Source organism: Podarcis vaucheri (assembly GCF_965113315.1).
Source record: "Podarcis vaucheri genome assembly, chromosome: 16".
Lineage (NCBI taxonomy): Eukaryota > Metazoa > Chordata > Lepidosauria > Squamata > Lacertidae > Podarcis > Podarcis vaucheri.
In genome coordinates this window covers 14,737,651-14,760,303 of record NC_138754.1, presented here as the reverse complement: position 1 = coordinate 14,760,303, position 22,653 = coordinate 14,737,651, and the positions used below count along the sequence as shown (strand labels likewise).

Below are 22,653 nucleotides of genomic sequence, written 5' to 3'. Positions count from 1 at the left end.
CAGAGGCCAGTGGAGACGGGGTGGAATGCATTCCTGGCAGGTTGCTGGCTGGGGAGTTTTGAGGCAGCTCCCAAAGGCTTAAAAAGATCCCTTCCCCCATGGCAGTGTGGTATAGTGGCTAGAGCCTAGAAGGACTGGATTTACAGCGTCCATTCAGCCACAGTATGCAGTAGGTTCCCTAAAGCAGTGTAGTGGTTAGATAACCGGGGAGACCAGGGTTCAAGACCCCACTTGGTCGCAAAACTCATCTTGGGCCAGTCCCTGTCTTTTCTCCACCTAACTCGCAGGGTTGTTATGGGGGATTTAATGAGGTAGGGTTGCCATATGTCTGGAATTTCCCAAACATAACCGGGATTCAGTCACTGGAAACAGTGCCCCTGGATGGAAACCCATGTCAGAAGTGTAGATTTTGGTGAATTTCCTTTTTTTAAAAAAATAAAATGGTGGGTTTTTTTAGATTTTGCAAAAAGGACCTCAACAGCTTTTGTCAAAATGAGGAGGCAAAGAACCGTGCAGGCCAACTTGAGCTCTTTAAACACAGAGACCATTGGAGAAGAGGGTGTGTTAAGCTGACGTCTGCGACTCTCTACACGTGACACACTTAGTATCTTTGGGGTTGGTGGTCTTGCTGCTCCCCTCCCTGAACAATAGCACCCACAATATAACTGGCTGTGTTTAACTGTATAAATTATTTATGCATCATATAAACATACCTCTTTTCGCATTATCAAATTAAGTAGAAGCAATTAAAGACCAACATTTTGAACAGCAAATACAAATACAGTGGTACCTCAGGTTACATACGCTTCAGGTTGCATACACTTCCGGTTACAGACTCCGCTAAGCCAGTAATAGTGCTTCAGGTTAAGAACTTTGCTTCAGGATGAGAACAGAAATCGTGTTCCAGTGGCGCAGCAGCAGCGGGAGGCCCCATTAGCTAAAGTGGTGCTTCAGGTTAAGAACAGTTTCAGGTTAAGTATGGACCTCCGGAATGAATTAAGTACTTAACCTGAGGTACCACTGTACTGTAGATCAGTTCCTATATATGTAATGTCCAAATAGAAGCTTTTTTGTGTTCCACATATGTCTTTACGAATACAATGTCGGACGCGACAACTTTAAGAAGCAGTATTTGCAGAAAATGAACTTTTTCTTTGTAATGTTCCACATGTGCCTTTGCAAAGTGTAGTTGTTGTATGCAGGTATCAGACGAAAGAACTTAAGACAAGGATTCCTGGAATAATACCTTGTTTCGCCCTGAAAGGCTTCGTCAGCTGTGTATACTCATATTTTGTGTATCAGAGACATGGAACAAGTTACGCGGATTCCCTCCCTGAACAAGCATTCTCCCATAGAGCAGGTGTGGGGGAACTGTGACCTTCCAGATACTGCCAAATGGCAACTCCTCACCACCACCCCAACACTGGCCCTTGGCCACGCTGGCTGGGAGTTATTCAGCAACATCTGGAAGGCCAAAGATTCCTTGCAGCTGCCCACCAGTGGCTTTTGCACTTTGGGGTCTTGGCTCAAAGGTGAGGACTTTGTTTCTCTGAGCCGGGAGAAGCCCATTTGACATCCTTCAGACATTTGTTGGGCTCCAGCTCCCATCATCCCTGAGTCCATGTTGCCTATTCCTGCCCTAAGCATTTGGTGCCCACGTCTTTCTTTGCTGAGTTGCCATCGTTTTGCAGGTATGGCTTTCAACTATATTGGTTAGAGTGTGGTGCTGATGCCAAGGTTGCAGGTTTGATCCCCATATGGGGCAGCTGCATATTCCTTGCAGCGGGTTGGAGTAGATGATCCTTAGGGTCTCTTCTGCTCTGCAGTTCTATTATTCTGTATATTAGGATGTGTATTTAGAGTGCTTTGAGACCACTGTGTTACAGAAAGTGGCCTATACAGTGGTACCTTTGGTTACAAACTTAATTCGTTCCGGAGGTCCGTTCTTAACCTGAAACCGTTCTTAACCTGAGGTACCACTTTAGCTAATGGGGCCTCCTGCTGCTGCCGATTTCTGTTCTCATCCTGAGGTAAATTTCTTAACCCAAGGTATTACAGTGGTACCTTGGGTTACAGGCGCTTCAGGTTACAGACTCCGCTAACCCAGAAATAGTACCTTGGGTTAAGAACTTTGCTTCAGGATGAGAACAGAAATCACACAGCTGCGTCAGCGGGAGGCCCCATTAGCTAAAGTACCTCAGGTTAAGAACAGTTTCAGGTTAAGAATGGACCTCCAGAATGAATTAAGTTCTTAACCCGAGGTACCACTGTACTTCTGGGTTAGCGGAGTCTGTAACCTGAAGTGTTTGTAACCCGAGGTACCACTGTAAAACCATCCTGTGATGGTGACGATCGCCCTTGCACTGTTGTGTTTCGGGACCCCGGTGCCCATTCTGCTGAAAGGGCCCCCCGAATCTGCCCCCAGATCCCTACTCTGATGGTACCACTGCTTCTGTGTTTCCTACTTTTGCCGTTGTGGGAACAAGGCACCCTGCGGACGTGGCACAAGCGCTGGTAAGCATGTCCCCCCCCAAAAAAAAAATCATTTTGCCGTTGTCAAGAACCAACCCGCAAGGCTGAAAAGAGAGAGCAAGCAAGGAAGAGCCCCTGTCCACAACCCCCACCACCCTCTGCTTCCTGCCCAGCCAAAGTGGAGACAAAGGGTCTCCAGCCAGGAAGCAGATGGCCGGATCCTGGCTCTCCGATAACGAGGAGTCAACTCAACAATCACCGGACATGCTTGTTGCTCTGCAACTGGATCTCCCCAGGCTCAAAAAGGGCTGGCTTGTGAGTGTGTGAGTTCTAACCTCAGATGTTCCCGCCCTGCTGGAGAGAAGGAATCTGCCGTGGCCCCACGCCGTGGAATGTGCAGAAGGTTTCGGTTTTAATTTAAAAGGTGTATATCGCTTCCCAAGGGACATGGGTAGCGCTGTGGGTTAAACCACAGAGCCTAGGACTTGCTGATCAGAAGGTCAGTGGTTCAAATCCCCGCAACGGCATGAGCTCAGTCCCTGCTCCTGCCAACCTAGCAGTTTGAAAGCACGTCAAAGTGCAAGTAGATAAATAGGTACCGCTCCGGCGGGAAGGTAAACGGCATTTCCATGCGCTGCTCTGGTTAGCCAGAAGCGGCTTAGTCATGCTGGCCACATGACCCGGAAGCTGTACGCCGGCTCCCTCGGCCAATAAAGCAAGATGAGCGCCACAACCCCAGAGTCAGTCATGACTGGACCTAATGGTCAGGGGTCCCTTTACCTTTACCTATATCGCTTCCCACCAAAAAAGCCCCGAGTTGTTTCCACTAGCTGATGTGGAGGAAATCCACCATGGTATGAAGCACTCTCTGTGCAACTGCAGGTGGGAGCTGCCCAAAGGAACCTTTCTTGGCTGGCCGGGCAAAGAGATGATTTGCCAAAGCACAAAAGTCTCTTGCAGAGATTTTCAGAGTAGTGGGGTTTGTGGTAGGGCCATAGAGTCCCCATGGCCAGAGAGAGAGAGAGAGAGAGTCCTGGAGGGTCACAGATGGCCCCTAGACCTGAAGTTGATCACCTCTGATTTAGGGCCAGGCCTGTTCTTCAGTGGTGGTGGTGGTTTGCTCAGAAAAAGGTCCCGAAACTGACTTGGCAGAAGTCCGCTTCTGAAAAGCAAGGAAAGTCAGATTCCCCTTTTCTAGGTGGGGTATAGAGGCTGAGAGAAGCAACTTTCAAGACAAATGTGGCAGGAAGAACAGTTTATTGAGGGCTGTATGAAACCTTCAGCTGCAGAGGCAGTGTATCTGAGTATCAGCTACTGGGGCTCTTGCTTTCCGTTTCCTCTGGTGGCCTCCTAGTTGTGGCAAAGAGGATGCTGGACTGGGTGGGCTTTTGGTCTCATCCTGATGTTCACTCTTCAGCCCCCAAAGAAAGGAGATCCTCACCCCACTCCTCACTTGCAAATAAAGCACATGCCGTGTGTTTTATATATATATTTGTGTTAATTTTTATTGGTCACTTTTTACGCCGAAGCATCTCAAAGCGACTTGCATAATAAAAAAACAGGAAGAAGCCATGAAAACCAAATATAAAAAATAGCAATAAGCCTAAAGTGCTCATCCAAGGCAATCACACACAGATATATATATGAACAAATCCCACCACATTGAAAACAATGAGCACAAAAAGAGGCCGCAGACATAACTAGTTACTCTTCTGGTTAAGAACCAAACACCTGCCTGAGTAAACAGAAATCGTTTTACTGGGCTCCTGAGGACAGGCAACCAGGGCGCCAGGCATGCTTCCTCCGAGAGAGCATTCCAGATGCAGAGAGCCACCACCGAAAAGGCCCGTTCCCATGTTGCCATCCTCCACGATGTGGAGTGTGCAAGTTGGTTCATGTGGGTAGTGGTCCTTGAGGATTTGTGATACATGCTCAGACCATCTTGCCTCCGGGGTCAGCAATCCAGCTGCTAAATTCTGCACTAGCTGCAGTTCCCGAACAACCTTCAAGGGCAGCTCCATGTATACCGCATTGCAGTAATCTAACACAGGTTATCAGAGCATAGGCAACAGAAGCTGAGGGAAGACATTCCTCTACTGATGCTACTTTTTAGCCTTTGCCAAAACATTGGTCCTGCCATGTTTCCCCATCCCGTGTAGGCAAATAAATTGGGGGCACAAATTTCACTGAATTTCTCCAGGTAGAGGGGAGATCCTGTTTCTCGGTATCTGGGGTTCACCTGTCACACGACAGTACCAGAACTTCTATCTTGTCTGCCAACTGTGGACACCCAGGTCACCATTTTACACCCCCCATAATGCCCCAGAACTAGCATTGCCCCAGGGTATTGTGGGAGAAAAACTGGGGGTTGGGGATGGCAGACAATATTTTGGGAGAAATCTTCAAAGTGACCTTTTCCAGGGAGGCAAGAAAAAGAAACCCCCAAGCGTTATTTTAAAAACATCTGAGGAATTTCGACTCCACTCTCTATTTTTAACCAGCGGCTCATGAGGACTAGGAACTTGGGTGTTTGTCTTCTAGAAAGCTCAAGCTTTTCAATTCTACAAAGCAAACTTTCCTGTACCCAGGATAGACAGATCCAGATTCCCTGACATCCACAGAGCCCATAAGGCTCCCCGTATTTTCCCTCAGAAAAATCCCTTCCACAAACCCAGACTTGTGGTTTGTGCTAAAGGAGACTTTGATCAGCTGCCTGATCAATTCGCAGGGGACTCCTCTCCTCCTGCCCTCCCAACAGCACAACAAACACTCCTCCTGTTCATCTTTAGCAGGATAATTGTTCCGAACCAATGAAGTTGCCGCCTTCATTTTGCCACAGGCTTTGTTGACAAAGGATGCACCCTCTTAGAAGAGCAAAACAACACCCAAATTAACTAAATGAGACATTAAGACAAGGCGAAGCAGTGGGACGTGTGAGTTTATAATAAAAAAATATCTGTCTTCAACCGGCTCCACCCCTGGGCGACATAAGGGTATCCCACCTCATCCAGGAGATGGGAAATAATTTTGGGCACAAAGATCAGTTTCTGGTGGTTCACGGAAGATTAACATCAGTGTTTCTATGCCTGGCTTTGAAGAAAGCAGATTCTACAATAGTTTGAGAAAAGGAAGTGGAAAGGTGCACAGTAAAAGGCTTGTTTATTCTAAAACCACTAGGATATCAAGGGTAAGGGTTGTGTGTGTTTTTAAAGTGTTGTGAAAAGTCATAAAACAATTGGAGGGGGACATTTGAGGCCATTGAGTTCCACCCCCTTGGCCGAAGCAGGAAATCCCAAACTAGAGCCCACCCCACAAAGAGATGGTTGTCCTGCCTCGGCCACCTGCAAGGAGAAACAAGGAATGACTTGAGTTCTGGTAGGGTGGGAGGGAAGATGGTCTGGTCCTTCTTGAGGACCGGCAACTTGACTCCAAGCACTTGGTGGGCGCAGGCGGCAGAACCTGCGAGGTCTCCGGCCAGCAGAGGAGGCAAGGACCCCGATTGAGGTATGTATACAGATGACCAGGAGAACCGTTGGCAGCAAAAAAAAAAACCCAACCCTGGGCAGAAGCGGCCTAGAAACCGCAACGGTCTGGAGGTGCCGCTCTCCGGACTGTCCCGCCACGGAGCCAGGGGGTCCCTCCTGGTCCTCAGAGCGCCAACAAAGTGGGGGAGTTGAGTGAATCGGAGGAGTGGTCGCCGCTGCTGCTGCGCCGGTGGGCAGAGGAGCAGGCCTCGTGCGGGAAGCCCGAGCCCGAGGGGCCATCGGGGTCCCCCGGTGTGGGGTAGGTGAAGACCAGGCTTGGGGTGAAGGGGGTGAGGGACGGCGTGGGCATCAGGGTCGGGGTGTGCAGAGCCTCTGGCTCCAGCAGGCCGCTGGGGGGCAGAGTGATGCTGGGCGGCACTGGAGCCGCTCGTCGAGGGGCGCTGGGGCCCGGCGGGGACTCCCGCTTGACGGGAAGCTGGGCGAGGGTTCCCGGCCGGCTTTGGCCCTCTTCCTCTTCCCCCGAGGACTCCTCAGGGACTTTGCAGGCCGGTCGATGAGCCTCCAAGACCAGCTCCAGCCGCTCCTTCTGCTTCTGCAGTTCCGCAATCTCCTTCTTCAGCCCAGATTGTTCAGCCTCCAGCTGGTCCGTCTCCTGGGGAGGGGAAAAAATGCAGATTTCTTAACTTTTTCAAAGAGGGCAGGAGAGAAACAGGCAAAAGGGAACTGTTGAGTACAATAACACGCCCTAGGGCAGAGTGTAGAAGACCCTCTTCACATTCCTTTCTAGGCAATCTCCAGGGGCCACAAGCCAGTGGTGGGTGGGGCCAGAAGCAAAACAGCCACCACAGCTGGTGAACCAAGAGGCCTGGTCAGAGTTCAAGGATGATACTTCAGGTAAGGAGAGTGCCAAGCAAGACCGGGGAGGTTGGGGCCTGTGGAGAGGGTCAAGGGCCAGGTATGAAGGCCCAGGGGGCCACATATTGCTTCTACCACTTCACTAAGAGGGCTCTCTGTCTGTTTTTCTAAATTGTATTTCTCGGGGACTGGAAACTTCCCACTGAGTATTTAAAGAACTACTATAGGTAGCTGAAAACGCGAACAGAACTGGAAATAGGAGCAATCTTATTATTAAGACAAATAGGTCCAGTGGAATGCATTGAATGGTATAGGCGAAATAAGCAGCATTTAAGGGTAAATATGTGGCGCTGTGGGTTAAACCACAGAGCCTAGGACTTGCCGATGGTCAGTGGTTCAAATCTCTATGACAGGGTGAGCTCCCATTGCTCGGTTCTTGCTCCTGCCAACCTAGCAGTTCGAAAGCACGTCAAAGTGCAAGTAGATAAGTGCAAGGTAAACGGCGTTTCCGTGCACTGCTCTGGTTTGCCAGAAGCGGCTTAGTCATGCTGGCCACATGACCCGGAAGCTGTATGCCGGCTCCCTCGGCCAATAAAGCGAGATGAGTGCTGCAACCCCAGAGTCGGTCACGACTGGACCTAATGGTTAGGGGTCCCTTTACCTTTAGGAAACCATGGAAGTGGAGGATGGGAAGTCAATGGATAAAGTAACTTACGGCTTATGTTAAAATTTGTAAAGATTCTTGTTTTCTTTGTGAAAAATCAGTAAATAGGATTATGTAAAAAAAGAAGAAGATTGTATGCCTGTTGGTAGTGATTGTCTTGGTTCTGATTCTGTGCAATCTGCTCTGGGAGCCTTTTTGGGGGGGCTGAAGATTGGGGTGCAAACACTAAATAACTAAATAAAAGAGTCCATCTTCCAGAAGTACCAGGGAGAGCATGGGAGAGTCACTTACGGCTTGCAAGGTGTCTGTTAATTCCTTCCGGCGATTCCGGCACTTGGCTGCTGCCAGCTTGTTCCTCTCCCTCCGCAGCCGCCGCCGCTCCTCCTCCTCGGGTGTCAGCTGCAGAAGACGGGCACATCAGAGGCTGCTTCACACCAAATCACAAACCCCATTCATCCACCTAGCTCAGTTTTGTCTCCAGAGTTTCAGACAGGAGTCTCTCCAAGCCCTACCTAGGAGATGGCAGGGATTGAACCCAGATCCTTTTCCATGGAAAGCAGGTGCTCTACCGCTGAGCTATGGCCTTTCCCCCTTGAAATAAAGTTGCTAGTCCACATGGTCCTGAACTGAGTTGATTTAAACAGGAAGTTGACTCATCGTAGCTCAGCTGGTGCTGATAATGCCAAGGTTGCAAGGTTGATCCCCGGATGGGACAGCTGCATATTGGGTTGGACTAGATCAGGGTCTCTCAAACTTAGGTCTCCAGCTGTTTTTGGACTACAACTCCCATCATCCCTAGCTAGTGGAATCAGTGGTCAGAGATGATGGGAATTGTAGTTCAAAAACAGCTGGAGACCCAAGTTTGAGAGACCCTGGAGTAGATGATCCTCAGGATCCCTTCCAACTCTATAATTCCACAAGTCTATGACTGGAGGCAGCTCTCTCTCCAAACTGGAGTACCGTCTGTGCGCTTCATGGACAGCAGAGGGCGCAAGTGCCTACGCAAACGCAGCTGAGATGGTCCACCAACAGCATCTTGGCCTTAATCTCTAGCAAATCTCTAGTGAAAACATGTGTCCTTTTCTTCCAGTACTGCTTCTGTGCCCTTCCGCAGCTATGTGATGGGCAGAAAAGCTAAACAGGCCCCCCTCCTGCTGCCGCCTCTCCAGGCCATCAAAAAGAGATAGCTGTCAAACCTATGCCTGTTGCACGGCTATGAAAGATCCCACCAGGCAGATCAAAAAGCAGGCCATGTTTAATTTACACTAGTGGCTCAGCCGTTTTTGGAGACTGGACTCTGCTGGAAGTGCTCTCTTGCACTTTCCTTGCATGTGCCAAGGTTTAGCAGGCCTGCACTCTGTGCATGCCCAGAGGCCCTCTTGAGGCATCTACAGACTGCATGATCATGTTCATTCAGTGCTGGACGCAGGTGCATTTCAGGGGTACTGTGCACATGACATAATCCCCACCCCACACTATGGGCTGATCATTCCCCCCCAAAAAATATAGTCCAGCCCCCCACAAGGTCCGGGGGACAGTGGACCGGTCCCCTGTTGAAAATGTTTGCTGACCCCTGGCCTAAGCCCATGCTTATTTTGCATAATGGTTAATCCAACCCTGACAAGAGAGCCTTTGGCCATGTCCAGAGTGCAGGCCTGCTGAGTTTATCATCATGCTGAGGATATACAAAGCTATGTACACACGAAGACTTTGAATTGTGCAGGGCTGGTTTTCTTCCCAGAGTGCTTTGTGCATCGTGCTTTGCATGCTTTGCAACAGTACATCCCTTTGTGTTATCATATTGCTTAACATGGGAATTTCTATCCCAGCTGTCTGCCCATGCAGTTGGGTGTTTCAAAGGCTTGTATCATGTTCTGTGCTCCCCTCCCCTTAGTTAGTCCACCCATAGGACACCACACCTTGCAAGCAGGCTGCTCCAACCTCACCTTTATATATGTATAAAGGCGAATCCTAGAGTTGGAAGGGATCCAGACAGATCATCTAGTCCAACCCCCTGCAATGGAATAATGCACCCATATTATCAGCAACACACTCTAACCAAAGTTTTAGTTTTGCCCAAAGCTGACTTTTTTTTTTGCAAAATCTAAAAAAATAAAATGAAGTTTTGGAGCTATTTTTAAGGAAATCAGGGGAAATCTAGACTTCCGGCATTAGTTGCCATACATCTGAATTTTCCTAGACATTTCAGCGATTTCTGCCAGGACACTGTTTCCGATAGCCGGATCCCGGCTATCTCCGGGAAATTCCAGACATATGGCAACCTCGTGTGGGTGACACAGCCCTGCAACATCCCTGGGCCCAACCTAATAGGAGTAGACCTAAGAAAATGGTTTCTGTGGCCATGAAGGGGCAACAAGTGCTTGAGAAGCACATTCTTGTTCCAAAATGGAGTAAAATGTTTCCCAAAGAGCATGCTGTAGATCAGGGGTCAGCAAACTTTTTCATCAGGGGGCCGGACTATAATTTTTTTTTGGGGGGGGGAATGGACGAATTCCTATGCCCCACAAATAACCCAGAGATGCATTTTAAATAAAAGGACACATTCTACTCATGTAAAAGCACGCTGATTCCCGGACCGTTCGCGGGCTGGATTTAGAAGGCGACTGGGCCGGATCTGGCCCCCGGGCCTTAGTTTGCCCACCCATGTGGTTCTCAACCTGTGGGTCCCCAGATGTTGTTGGACTACAACTCCCATCATCCCTGAGCTCTGGCCTTGCTAGGTAGGGGTGATGGGATTTGTAGTTCAACAACATCTGGGGACCCACAGGTTGAGAAAGGCTGGCTTAGGGCATCAAGGGAAGCAGGGAAATTTTCATTGCCGGATTTTTAACATTAATGGTCATAAATTACTCAGCTGAGTGTTTCTTTTCTCAGTTGAAGTTTATTAAAAAATCCCAGCGGAAGAACTATGCAAGAAGGCAGGGTGGATGCCTTATCTCTCTACCAAGCATAGGAGCAGATGTACTACGTAATATTCATTCTGAGGACCAGGGCTGTCTTTAGCCTATGTGCCGCTGGGCTGCAAAGATCCACCCAGCACCCCCAAATTTAGTTTAGCCCCCAAATTAGCGCCACCACACACAAACTTATAAGTATTGTTTAGGCACCGACTTAGGAGAAACATCGTGCCACTGACCCCGCTGCCGCATAGCAGCTCAATACAATACGTAACATAATATTTTGATGTAAGAGTTAATTTTGCATGCGCGGCATCGTTGTGAATGACAAGCGCCGCTGCTGGTGCAGTGCGTCTTTGGTAGATGAGCGCACAAAGTCAAAAGTCCTTTAGTGAAACAGTAGGTATACATTTCGGTAATACCTAGGTATATGTGTATTTTGTTTTTTCTAGCTTGAGCAAAATTATTTATTATTTAATAACAGGTAGATAGTTAAGAGCTTAGGTGCCCCACACCCCTTGCACCCCCAGGTAAAGACAGCCCTGCTGAGGACCTGATCAAAGTCAATGCCATAAGAAAAAGCAGGAGAACATTTTTTCAAATATAAAGTAGAAGTACAGTGGTACTGTTCTTAACTAGAGGCGGGCTTTCGCTAATGGGGCCTCTTGCTGCCGCTGCGCTGCCGGCACACGATTTCCGTTCTCATCCTGGGGCAAAGTTCTCAACTCATGGTAACTCTTCCAGATTAGCAGAGTTTGTAACCTGAAGCATTTGTAACCTGAGGCGTTTGTAACTCAAAGTACCACTGTATACAAAACCAAAGATTCTTATCCATCTTATTGTAGGTTTTTGTTTTTTAATAGAATTTCATTTTACGGTTTATTATTTGCTTATACAGCGCTACCTCGGGTTAAGAACTTAATTCGTTCTGGAGGTCCGTTCTTAACCTGAAACTGTTCTTAACCTGAAGCACCACTTCAGCTAATGGGGCCTCCCGCTGTCGCCGCTGTGCGATTTCTGTTCTCATCCTGAAGCAAAGTTCTTAACCTGAGGTAATATTTCTGGGTTAGCGGAGTCTGTAATATGAAGCGTCTGTAACCTGAGGTACCACTGTATTTTGACATATATGGGGGCACCAAAATCTTTTAAGTGCTTCAGGCCTCTTAATCCTGCCTCTTGTGCATTCTTTGCATGTTCCAAGCCTGCCCTCAGAGTCTCTTCCCTCCTTTTTAACCTCCTCTATCTAGGAGGCAACAGCAGATCTTTGCCACACTGAAATGTCGCTGCACAAATGCACTAAGCTTCACATATTTTTCAGGAACCTTCTGCTGTCATCTACCCACTGGGCCTTCCACATTCCCTCCCTGCCCACCCCCACCCCCCAATACTCACATGCTCCGAATGACGCCTCCGCGGTGTCAGGATTGGCCCAGCAGTGCGGATCACACCCGGCCGAATGCCTGGAGGATAGTGCGGGCAACGGTAGGGTCGCGGGTAAGGGGGGATTCCTGGAGAAGCACCCATGATGGTGGGCTGAACCATCCACTGTAGGTCGTGGCTGGTGGTGATGGTGTTGAGGTTGGGGACAAAGCCGCCGGCGGCACTGCTGCTGCTGCCGGCCCCGGGATCAGACAGGTACTTCTGCTGGAGGGGAAGAAGACAAAGAGGGTCACAAAGAGAGCTTGGGCGTCTCTGTGGAGAGATCTGCCGGAGCTCAGAAGCCACCAACGAGCGCACAAACTTTCCTAGGAGGAAAAGGCACTCCATACAGCCTCCTTTCGCAGCCTGGGTGGAATCTAGACATGTATAAGAAACCGCTGTGAAAATGCTTTTTAAGAAAAATTGAATTTGCCATTAGCTCACCATCGCCATCTAGTGTCACATTTGTATAATGCACTTAAAACATTATATTTGCAGCTGTACAGCTGAGTCCTTGGGGCCTTCCAGATGAGCTGGCCTGCAACAGATTGGCCATTTTAGAGACTGCACTCTGGGCATGCCTAAAGGCACTCTTTCAAGCACTTTGTATGTTCTGAGGTTTTGCATGCCTGCCTCAAAAGGAAGTCCCCCCCTTGCCCCCCTTTTAACCCTGCTGGAGCAGGGGGGCGCAGCAAATCACGAGCTTAGCAAAATTAAAATGGCACCAGGTCAGGGGAAGGTTGCTGGACATGTTACCCTAGACTTCACCAATAAGGTTCCCTCCAGATGTATTGGACTACATCTCCCATCAGCCGCGGCTGGCAGTCATGTTGCATGCCTGATGGGAGTTGTAGTCCAAAACACTACATTGGTGAAGGTTGCTCTACTCAAATTCTCATCCAGATTACTAATTTACTCCTCCCTTCCGGTGTTCTGACCAATGACAGTGAAGCTGCTGGTAGAGGAGAGAAGTATTTTGCCACCTCTTCCCCATTTTACTACACAAAATACCGTATTTTTCGCCCTATAGGACGCACCGTCCCATAAGACGCACCTAGTTTTTTTTTTGGGGGGGGGGAATAAAGGCTTCCCCTGACCCCAGCCCCCAAACAGGCAGCTCTCTGCAAGCCGTGGGAGCCCAGCGGTGGCTCCCGCTGCTTGAGGAGAGATCCGCGAAGCCTGGACGCGCTGAGATCAGCACGCGCAGGCTTCGGGATGCTGGCAACTCTCCCCAAGCAGTGGGAATGTTCCCGCTGCTTGGGGAGAGATCCGCGAAGCCTGGACGCGCTGAGATCAGCGCGCGCAGGCTTCGGGATGCCGGCAACTCTCCCCAAGCAGCGGGAACGTTCCCACTGCTTGGGGAGAGATCCGTGAAGCCTGGACGCGCTGAGATCAGCGCGCGCAGGCTTCGGGATGCCGGCAACTCTCCCCAAGCAGCGGGAGCGTTCCCGCTGCTTGCGGAGAGATCCGCGAAGCCTGGAGAGCGAGAGGGGTCGGTGCGCACCTACCGCTCTCCCTCTCCAGGCTTCAGCGAAAGCCTGCATTCGCCCCATAAGACGCACCCACATTTCCCCTTCATTTTTGGAGGGGGAAAAGTGCGTCTTATAGGGCGAAAAATACGGTAATTTAAAAAACCATACTTCTCCATTTTTTAAAAGGCAGGCTTCTCTTGCCCCCTTTTGCATTGACTTCACCTCCACAGCTTTTGGAACTGGCTGAGTTTCAAAACCAAGCACAGAGGCACGCAGGTGCAACTGGGCCCATAGCTCAGTCAGTAGAACACAAGACTCTTAATCTATGGGTCATGGGTTCGATTCCCACATTGGGCAAAAGATTTCTGCATAGATGATCCTCTACAATTCTCCCATCCAAGTACTAACCAGACCTGCCCCTGATTAGCTTCCGAGATCAGACGAGATTGGGCATGTTCAGGGTAGCATGGATAAACAGTGGCGTGTGGTGAAATTTTTCGTAGGGGAACAGTTAGCGCCAGAGGGAACTAGCTTGTGAGGGCAATTGGAAGGGTGACGTCACAACAGTGACATCCAGTGCCGGATTTACGTATAAGCTAAACAAGCTATAGCTTAGGGCCCCACTCTCTTGGCCGCCCCCAAAAAATAATAATGAAAAAAACCCTGGATGTACATTTCCAAAATATAAGATAAAAAACAAATAAAATAAAAACTACATACAGCAACAGTGTTTTGTGTTGTGTAGGCTCCTATGATGTAAGTAAGGAGCCCCGCCTGCTAGCTTGCTCCCTAGAATAGGGTGCCTACATTCTGCATGGACTGGTTGCGTGGCAATATGTGCAAATGGCTTTAGATACCTATTAGGTCCATAAATTACCATATAGCATATATTCAACACAAAAAACGGCGGCAATTTGTTGGACCTATAAAGGGCCCCACTACCTTCAGTAGCTTAGGGCCTCGTCAAACCTAAATCCGGCCCTGGTGACGTCACAATGTCACAACATCACAACAACGCCCCATGTGTGTGTATTGTACCTCTCTCCCTAAACCAGATAGAAGCTTTCAAATGGCCTCTTAAATCTGGAAGCCCTTCTCCCATCTCACACAGGCTGTAGATAGATAGACACTTAAAACTTTAAGATAAGCTACCGCAGAGAGATGACCCAGAGTCACCCATGGAACCGAGTTTGGGGATTTCCTTAACGAACTAGTTTGGATTGGGGGATGGTCTGCGCCTACAGATCTGTACACAGAATCTGGCGACCATCCGGATCGTCTTATGATCTTTGCCTAACAGGAAAAGGTCAATTTTTTGCTTTTTTGAGAGGTCAGTGAGCCTCACCAGCAGGGGATCAATGGTCTCACTACCTGCCTCTTCATAAAAGGGACATCTAAAGTGCTCTGAGCTTCCTATATCCCCCAATGAACAGAAGCAAAGTCTCTGAGCATATGGAACTTTTTTAAACACAGGCTGTAGATTTCGGGACAGCATTGAGAGTGACAGACTTGACCCGCAGGGCCCAATCCACTGGTAACCTTCTCTTGCACAAACCATGTGCATAGGAGAGCTCGATAGGTAGAGCACAAGACTCCTAATCTCAGGGTTGTGGGCAGAAGATTTCTGCGTGGCAGGGGGTTGGACTACTGGACCCTCGTGGTTCCCTTCCATAGACGATTCTATGATTCTAGGACCAGGAAGAGTTGCACAATAATGGGAGATTCGTTTCCATGAACCTCGTGCAAGATAATTTCCTGGAAGACAGAGCCCTTACCTGCCCAAGATACTTAAGGAAGAGAGAATATGAAAAGAGATCTGCTGGATCCGGCCAACTGCCCAGCAAGTCCAGCAACCTGTCCTCTCAGTGGTCAAATAGATGCCTGGGTAAAAGGTAAAGGTAAAGGGACCCCTGACCATTAGGTCCAGTTGTGACAGACTCTGGGGTTGCGGCGCTCACCTCGCTTTATTGGCCAAGGGAGCCGGCATACAGCTTCCAGGTCATGTGGCCAGCATGACTGAGCCGCTTCTGGCGAACCAGAGCAGCACACGGAAACGCCATTTACCTTCCCGCTGGAGTGGTACCTATTTATCTACTTGCACTTTGACGTGCTTTCAAACTGCTAGGTTGGCAGGAGCAGGGACGAAGCAAAGGGAGCTCACCCCGTCATGGGGATTCAAACCACCGACCTTCTGATCGGCAAGCCCTAGGCTCTGTGGTTTAACCCACAGCGCCACCCGTGTCCCATCTAGATGCCTGGGAGAGGTCACCAAACAGGAACCAGAGCGCAATGCAACTTTCCCGGCTTGCAGTGCCCAACAAGGGTTACTCAGAGGCAGAGAGAGCACAGGCATAGCAGCTAGCCGCCATTAATAACCGTTATTCCCCATGATATTTGTCTAGCTCTCTTTGACAAGTCATCCAAGCCGGTGACCATCTCTCAATCTTGCAGGAACAAGCTGCTTTTTTTATTTCCCACCTCTGGAGCCGAACTGCCTTGGGATAACAATCTGCCTTTCCCCTCATATCCCAGTTGTGTGAGGCTGCATGCTGGCCCTCTGCACATGCTCAGGAACACTTGTCACCTCACATAGTCAAAGGAAGGACTACAGCAGAGCTCAGTTCCCAGTCTATTCCCCCACCGCACAGTGGAGCCATTAAGCCCCAGGGCAGAGAGGAGACAGCTGCCTCTCTACCCCCCGGAATTACGCACCCAGTGCCCTTTTCACACACCCCTTGACCTACTTCCCCAGTAGCCTCTGCCTTTCCCTGAGGCATGTTGGTACACCTCCGGGGAGGCCCGCCCTGGCCTTCTACGTGGGGCAGCTGGCGTCATCTCAGCCGACTCGCTGGGAGCGGCCTCAAAACCTACACAGACTCATTGCCTGCTGACACATCCTACCTCCAGCCCAGGTGAGGGTGGGGGAAACCCAGAGCCACCTGTCTCAAGACAAGGCTGTTGCACAGGCCCAGGTAGCCTGCTAGGAAGCAGGACTCCTGGGTTCTTGGCCAGAATCGGGGGTGGGGGAAGGGTTAGAGCAACCTGAAAGAGCCTACTTCCCAATTTTTTGGAGGGGAGAGTCACGATCGTAAAACTTCGTTTTATTACACTTTTAATTTGCTTTATTTATTTCGTAAAATTTGTACACCACTTAACGGGGGGGGGGGGACATTGCTGGCAAAATTGCACCCTTCCACCAAGAACCAATTATACCAAGATCCTTGGTATACCAACAGCTCAGTTGACTAGAGTGTGGTGCCAAGGTTGCAGGTTCGATCCCCATATGGGACAGTTGCATTGCAGGGGTTGGACTAAATGATCCTCAGGGTCCCTTCCAACTCTACAGTTCTAATTGTAAGAGGATGAGAACAGCAGATTTTATTATTTCCATTTTCTGTTTAGTCAACCAGTGAGCTTCAAGACTGAGTGGGTACTGCTGCCATCTGCATCTTCCATGTCCTAGTCTAACACGCTAACCACTAACTACACTGTCTGCAATTTCATTGCAAGGCCGCCACTCTCCCTTGAAGGATAAGTTGGGTCTCTTGGGTAATACACCCTGCTCCTCAAGGGGAGTGATGCGCAGTGGTTAGAACAACACAGGGCATGAGTTCAACATATAAAAAACACATTTATAGCCGACCTTTCCTATAAGGAGTTCAAAGTGGAGCACATTATTCTCCTCCTCTCCACCTTATCCTTAAAAGCAACCCTGTGGCCGTGTTGGGATTCGAACCCTGGTCTCCCAGGTCCTAGCCCAACACTCTGACCATGGCACATTACACTGGTAGAGGCCCAGGCGGAAAAGCCTGGATGCTGCAGGGCCAGGAATGGGGGAGGGGAGTGGCTATCAGCCTCTGGATGCTGTTGGACTCCAACTTCCATCAGCCTCAGCCAGCATGGCCAGCAGTGAGGGATGATGGGAGTTGGAGTCCTGCAACACCCAGAGGTTCCCCAGTCACTGCTGCAGAGAGACACCGCTCCCTCTGTCATCATACTGAACATGCAGTGGGCAGCATGCAACTGAGTCCTACTCAGAGTAGGCCCCCTTGGCATTAATGCACCCAAGTTTTTCATGTTTATAAATTCCAACTCTGTGTCAGATTCGCTTTGGATACAACCCACTGCCATCAGACATGCTGATGCTGTTCTGCTGATTCACAGAAGGTAGGGTCTATCACATGGGTAGGCAAACTAAGGCCCGGGGGCCAAATCCACCCAATCGCCTTCTAAATCCGGCCCACGGACTGTCTGGGAATCAGCATGCTTTTACATGAGTAGAATGTGTGCTTTTATTTAAAATGCATCTCTGGGTTATTTGTGGGGCATAGGGATTTGTTCATTTCCCCCAAAAAAATATAGTCTGGCCCCCCACAAGGTCTGAGTGACAGTGGACCGGCCCCCTGCTGAAAAAGTTTGCTGACCCCTGGTCTATCGCGATCTCTGAGGCAAACCTCCATGTCCACAAGAAGTCTACCTCAGCCCAGGTGCCAGATGTGGAGGGCAAGTCATGCCTCGGCTAGAGGGCTTCCGGCTGGCAACATATTGGACTGGATAGACCCACTTTTCAGAAGGGTTCAGCTGCCAGACAGATGAAACAGCAGTGACTCTCCTCTGGAAAGCACCATTCCCACAACACACATCTGACACAAAGGGGAAAGAGTTTACATTCCCCTCTCGGACACCCCCTTTTGTTGGTGTTTTTAAGAGAACATTACCCTGGCAGATTTTAAAGACAGACAGCGTCATGGAAAGACAGAAGACGAGACAGAAGGACCCGTCACAAAGAGGTGCTGTAACAAATACTACCAGGACTACTTAATTTAACTCTCGCTGCTGGGTTTAGAGAGCACATCGCATAGGGGGTCAGGGGTGGGGAATTGGGTGCCCTCGACCCCCCAAGTCCCATCCTCCCTGACCATTGTCCAGACTGGCTAGGGATGCTAAGAGATGGAGTGCAACAGTTCTTCCATGTGCATCATCCGCCAGCCTTGCAAGGTAGTACGAGAGCTGGCAGATTTTTTAAAATTTATTTTTTATTACGTTGAGCCGGTTCCCAGGGGCATTTCGCAAGAGGAGAGGAAGGCGGATTGGGGAAGAACAAAACTCCCAGCTGCCTTTGAAACGGGATCCGAGGAAGGAACGGGAGAGGGGAAGGGCGCCCCACCCTCGCTGTCTGTCGAGCGGGTGACTCGCACTGACGACTGTTCTGATGACTCACCTTGTTATGACACAGCACAAGATGACACAGCAGAAAAAAAGGAGAGCGCGGCCCCTCCCGTCCTGTCCCAGGGAAACGACCCAGGTGTGGATTTTTTTGCGGGGGGGGGGGCAGAGAGAAGTCGCCACCGAGCAAGGACCGTCTGCCCCCCATTTAAATACACGACCCTTTTCCCCCTCTCTGCTAGAATATGGATGTAGGAACAGAAGAAGCTGCCTTATAGCCGGTCAGATCCAATGGTCCATCTAGCTCAGTATTGTCTGCACGGACTGGCAGCAGCTCTTGAGGGAGCATTCTCAGCCCCACCTGGAGATGCCAGAGATTGAACGTGGGAATCTTCTGCTTGCAAGGCAGAAGCTCTCCCCCTGAGCTGTGGGCCTTCCCCAAATAAGATTCTTGTTGTGAAGGGATGACTCAGTCGGTCGAGCATGAGACTCAGGGTCGTGGGTTCGAGTCCCACTTCGGGCAAAAGATTCCTGCAAAGCGGGGGGTTGGACTAGATGACCCTTGGGGTCCCTTCCCGCTCTACAGTCCTATGAAAGGGGAACAGTGACTTTGACTGTATTAGGTGGGAGGTTTCGTTCCCAGCCTTCCCTGGAGGTCCCACCAGGGATTGAACCGGGGACCCCCAAGCTATGACTCTTCCCCCTTATTTCTCAATACTAAAATCTCTATTAATTTTTTTCTCCAGTACAGCGTTTCTGATCCAAACTGTATTTTAAAAATGATAATATACCAACATTCTTTGTCCTAGGATCCCTGTACAAGGCAGAAAATTCTCTCCCAATCCCCAAGGTGGCAGTTTTATGTTCCTGGTTGAAGCCATGATCTCCCTTCCTGCTTACTCATGATGAGTTGCAGGAACTCAGGTTATTCCTGGGCAATTTCTGAAAGCACGATCGGCTTAAGGAACTCCTTGCCACAAGGCAGGATGGAAGCCACCAACAGATTGGGGGGGGGGTATTGCAAATTCATTGAGGAAAAGTCTATGTAAGGGATGGAGGGAATCTGTGGCCCTCAAGATGTTGCTGGACTCTGGGTCCCATCAGCCCCAGCCAGCATGCCCAATGGTCAAGGAAGATAGCAACTGAACAACTTCTCGAGGGCTGCAGGTTGACCATCCTTGAGATCCAAGGCTCTCTTCCACCAATCCCTCACACTTTGCCTTCCACCAGACCTCCCTCTGCCTGATGAAGAGCCCCATGGGGTTTAGATGCTGGCATATTTACTTTCTCGCCAACAGTAGCTAGTTTGAGTCATCAATTTATCTTGTTTTCTGGGTGAAAGGCCCCCAGAATTATCAATGCCAACACATAATGATGACTCTGTTTTATTCAATCTAGCCACATCTCTGTGGATTTAGTCACCAAACACCACACACGTACAGCAATCCACTAAAATCCACCCCGTCTGTCTCTTCTTATAGGCCCAGCTCTTTCCCAAATCCCCATTTGCAACCAGAATAAAGGACAGATGAGACATTAGGCTTGTTCACACATTACACTGACCTAGGCGCAAGCAATCTCTATATAGTGTTTGGCGTGAGAAAGGGTACACTTTGTTGATTGGTAACAGCTCACCTACTCTGTGCACAAGGTACACAGACCGTACTCTCAATGTGAGTAACCAAATGAGTGTACAGTACAGCTATTTGTGCACACAGATTGTACGCTTGTTGACTGCAACATGCAAACATCCCATAATGATTCCCAGATCCTCCTTCGTGTCCCCTGTAGAGTTATCTCCCCATTCCACTGCATGCAGGAATCTTGGGTTCTATTTTATTTTTTGTATCGAACAAGATTTATATATCACTTAATCTTAAAGAAACTCTAAAATTATGGATAAAAACCAGATGTTGTTATTCTGGTTCCCCTCGCCCCCCCCTCCCCAAAATAAAATATTTATTTTTATCTAATAGGATTTCTATGCTGCTTAATCATAAGAAATGATGAAAACGCACCCGAAACTTACATTTTTAAACCTCTGCTGTGTGCCAGGCACTGTACACATACGCTCGCTGTGGATGGGGTTCAAAACTAAACTCCTGCTATCTCTTTCCCTGCAGCTTCCCTCTTGCAAAACCACCAGCTGTCAAAGCCATTCGAAGAACCCACCTCTCTGTAATCTCTTTTCAGAGCTGACACTGAATAGCCAAACCTTCATTTGAGAGAAAAATCAGATGCAAGGCGCTTTTACCCACTATGGAAGCCGGGCGTGAGCTACCCCCTAGCGGCCAAAACCGGCACTGCTCCAATAGCCAAAGCGAGCAAAGCGGCTTCTTAAACCCGGATTTGCTCCCGCTCCTTGTTTAGTTTGACCTCCCTTGCCCGTGCCTCTGAGCACATTGAGAGTATTCTTTTTTCTATAGCTGGAAATCATATTGCAATCTAATAAAACGTGTTTATAATTTTAGTAGATAACTATATTAAATTACCTAGAAAACACACACACAATAAATTATCGAAGGGAAATAAACCCGGCATAGAGGCACCTATAAAAAAGGGCCACAAAATTCCCACAACGCCATCGCTTCATTTTAAGCGTTTGGACAGGCAATACAACACAACAAATACTTCTCTCTCTTACACCACCCATTTGACAGAAGCAACCCCTCTCCACCCCCGATTTAGGGGGAAAGGCGCTTGAGATCAGAGGCAGACTGGGGCTCCCCAGGAACAGGGAAACCCGAGCACTTATTCAGAAATTTCAAAACGGGGGCGCGGGAACTATATCATACTCTGGAACTATAAACCCCTCTCCTCCCCGTGGGACTCCTGACATAGGAGTCGCGGTCCCTTCGTCCCCTAATAAAATATTGGAGGGGGTCAGCGCTCCCCCCCCCCCGCTGATTGGCATTGCCATTCAAATAGTGTGCGTGACCCACGTCTTGTGATCGATTATACCTGCCCCCCCCCAATATTTTATTCAAGTTGGCACCCCTGGCTCCTGAGGCTTCTGTCTTTGGGGCAATCATCAGTTTCAAGCCTCTGCCCTGGAAGACGCGTGGGGAGGGATCATTTGCCCGGCAATGGCACACTAAAGAGTGTCCAGAGTTAGGAGAGAGTAGGGAGAAAAGCCTTACCTGCTGCGTCCCTGGGCGCAGAGTGGAGGGCCGATGACTCCCGGGAGCAGGTGCCCTTCCCGCTCCGTAACCTTTGTACATCTCTACCCAGCCTCAGCCCAGCGAACTGCCTCACACGCTGAAAAGAGCGCTTTCCATTTGCCTGATTTTTATGAATGGGAGCTCCCAGCCCACGCTATTCTCTAAGGAGGGGGGGATGAGACATCGCTAAACTGCCACTCGGCGTATTCGGGTAGGAAACCCCTCCCCTGAGACCTCATTTCGACAGGAACCCGATGAACTGTAGAGATGACACCCCCTGCGGGCAAGAAAGACCTCTTAAAATACAATCTAAAGGTTCAGTGGACTGCAGCCTCCCCTAGCTAAAGCCGCACTTGGTTCATTCCAAGGAGTGAGTCAGAGAGCGGTGACGTAGATGCCCTTAAATGGCCTGATTTCTTCCTGTTTGGCGTTCCTCGAAAAGGATTCCCTTTGCCCAAGCTTTCACGTGTGTGGTAGAAACCCTGTTTCGACCGAGAGCGCTTTTGGATTAGGAAGCACACAATTTGGGAGACTGAGATGAGAGGTTCAGAGATTCAAACCTCGCTGGAAAATCCCTCCTTTCGGCCTCATAGTCCAGCTCTTCTTAATCTGAATAGTTCACTTACAATGGAGAATGGGGCACTCTGCACATGCTCGGAAGCACTTTTAGGATTGTTATTTTTCTTAATAAAAAGAAAAATCTGGTCTAGGGCTGAATTTTGTTCTTGGGAAAAGAGGGTTTCGGAGCTGGACACCTTGCTCACAGTGCGGAGAGGGGTGGGGAGAGAACTGGGGGGCGATAGACTTCAGGAGTGGGTGAAAATAAAATTTATTTGCTCTCTATTCGCCACCCCCCATCTTTTTTTCCATCAGGCACGTGCTCACCGTACCGGTCAAATCCAGATGGCGTTTCATATTCTTCACGGGGGTGACTCATACCCCCGTGGGCAATTAGCAGGGAAATCCCCATCATTTCCCCACTGGGAATAGAGCCAGGCCGTAAACCTAGATAGAGAAAGTATCTTGTTCCATTCAGCTAGT

The 22,653-nt window shown here is 49.4% G+C and overlaps 1 protein-coding gene across 4 annotated transcripts; it reads right to left on the bottom strand.

Moving 5' to 3' along the window:
- Nucleotides 1-3,945: 3,945 nt before the first annotated feature.
- Nucleotides 3,946-21,865, bottom strand: FOSL1 (FOS like 1, AP-1 transcription factor subunit). 4 transcript variants are annotated; one of them, XM_082203602.1, is made up of 4 exons: nt 21,592-21,865; nt 11,787-12,035; nt 7,768-7,875; nt 3,946-6,609 (listed from the first exon to the last, which is right to left on the bottom strand). In XM_082203602.1, exons 1-4 carry the CDS (start codon nt 21,670-21,672, stop codon nt 6,121-6,123), a joined length of 927 nt encoding a protein of 308 aa, XP_082059728.1. In that variant the 5' UTR covers nt 21,673-21,865; the 3' UTR covers nt 3,946-6,120. The 4 variants fall into 4 exon arrangements, with proteins under 4 accessions (XP_082059728.1, XP_082059727.1, XP_082059729.1 ...); XM_082203601.1 differs by having other exon boundaries at nt 11,787-12,038; nt 21,592-21,863; XM_082203603.1 differs by lacking the exon at nt 21,592-21,865 and adding an exon at nt 20,481-20,656 and having other exon boundaries at nt 11,787-12,038.
- Between the last annotated feature and the right edge of the window lie 788 nt (nt 21,866-22,653).

Bases quoted from the DNA above. Each gene is read 5' to 3' on its own strand.
- FOSL1 (XM_082203601.1), bottom strand. From the start codon at position 21,672: ATGTACAAAGGTTACGGAGCGGGAAGGGCACCTGCTCCCGGGAGTCAT. The intron at 7,876-11,786 runs GTGAGTATTGGG...CGTCTTCTGCAG, and splicing joins GGAGGCGTCATTCGGAGCAT to CTGACACCCGAGGAGGAGGA. The intron at 6,610-7,767 runs GTAAGTGACTCT...TCCCCTCCCCAG, and splicing joins TAACAGACACCTTGCAAGCC to GAGACGGACCAGCTGGAGGC.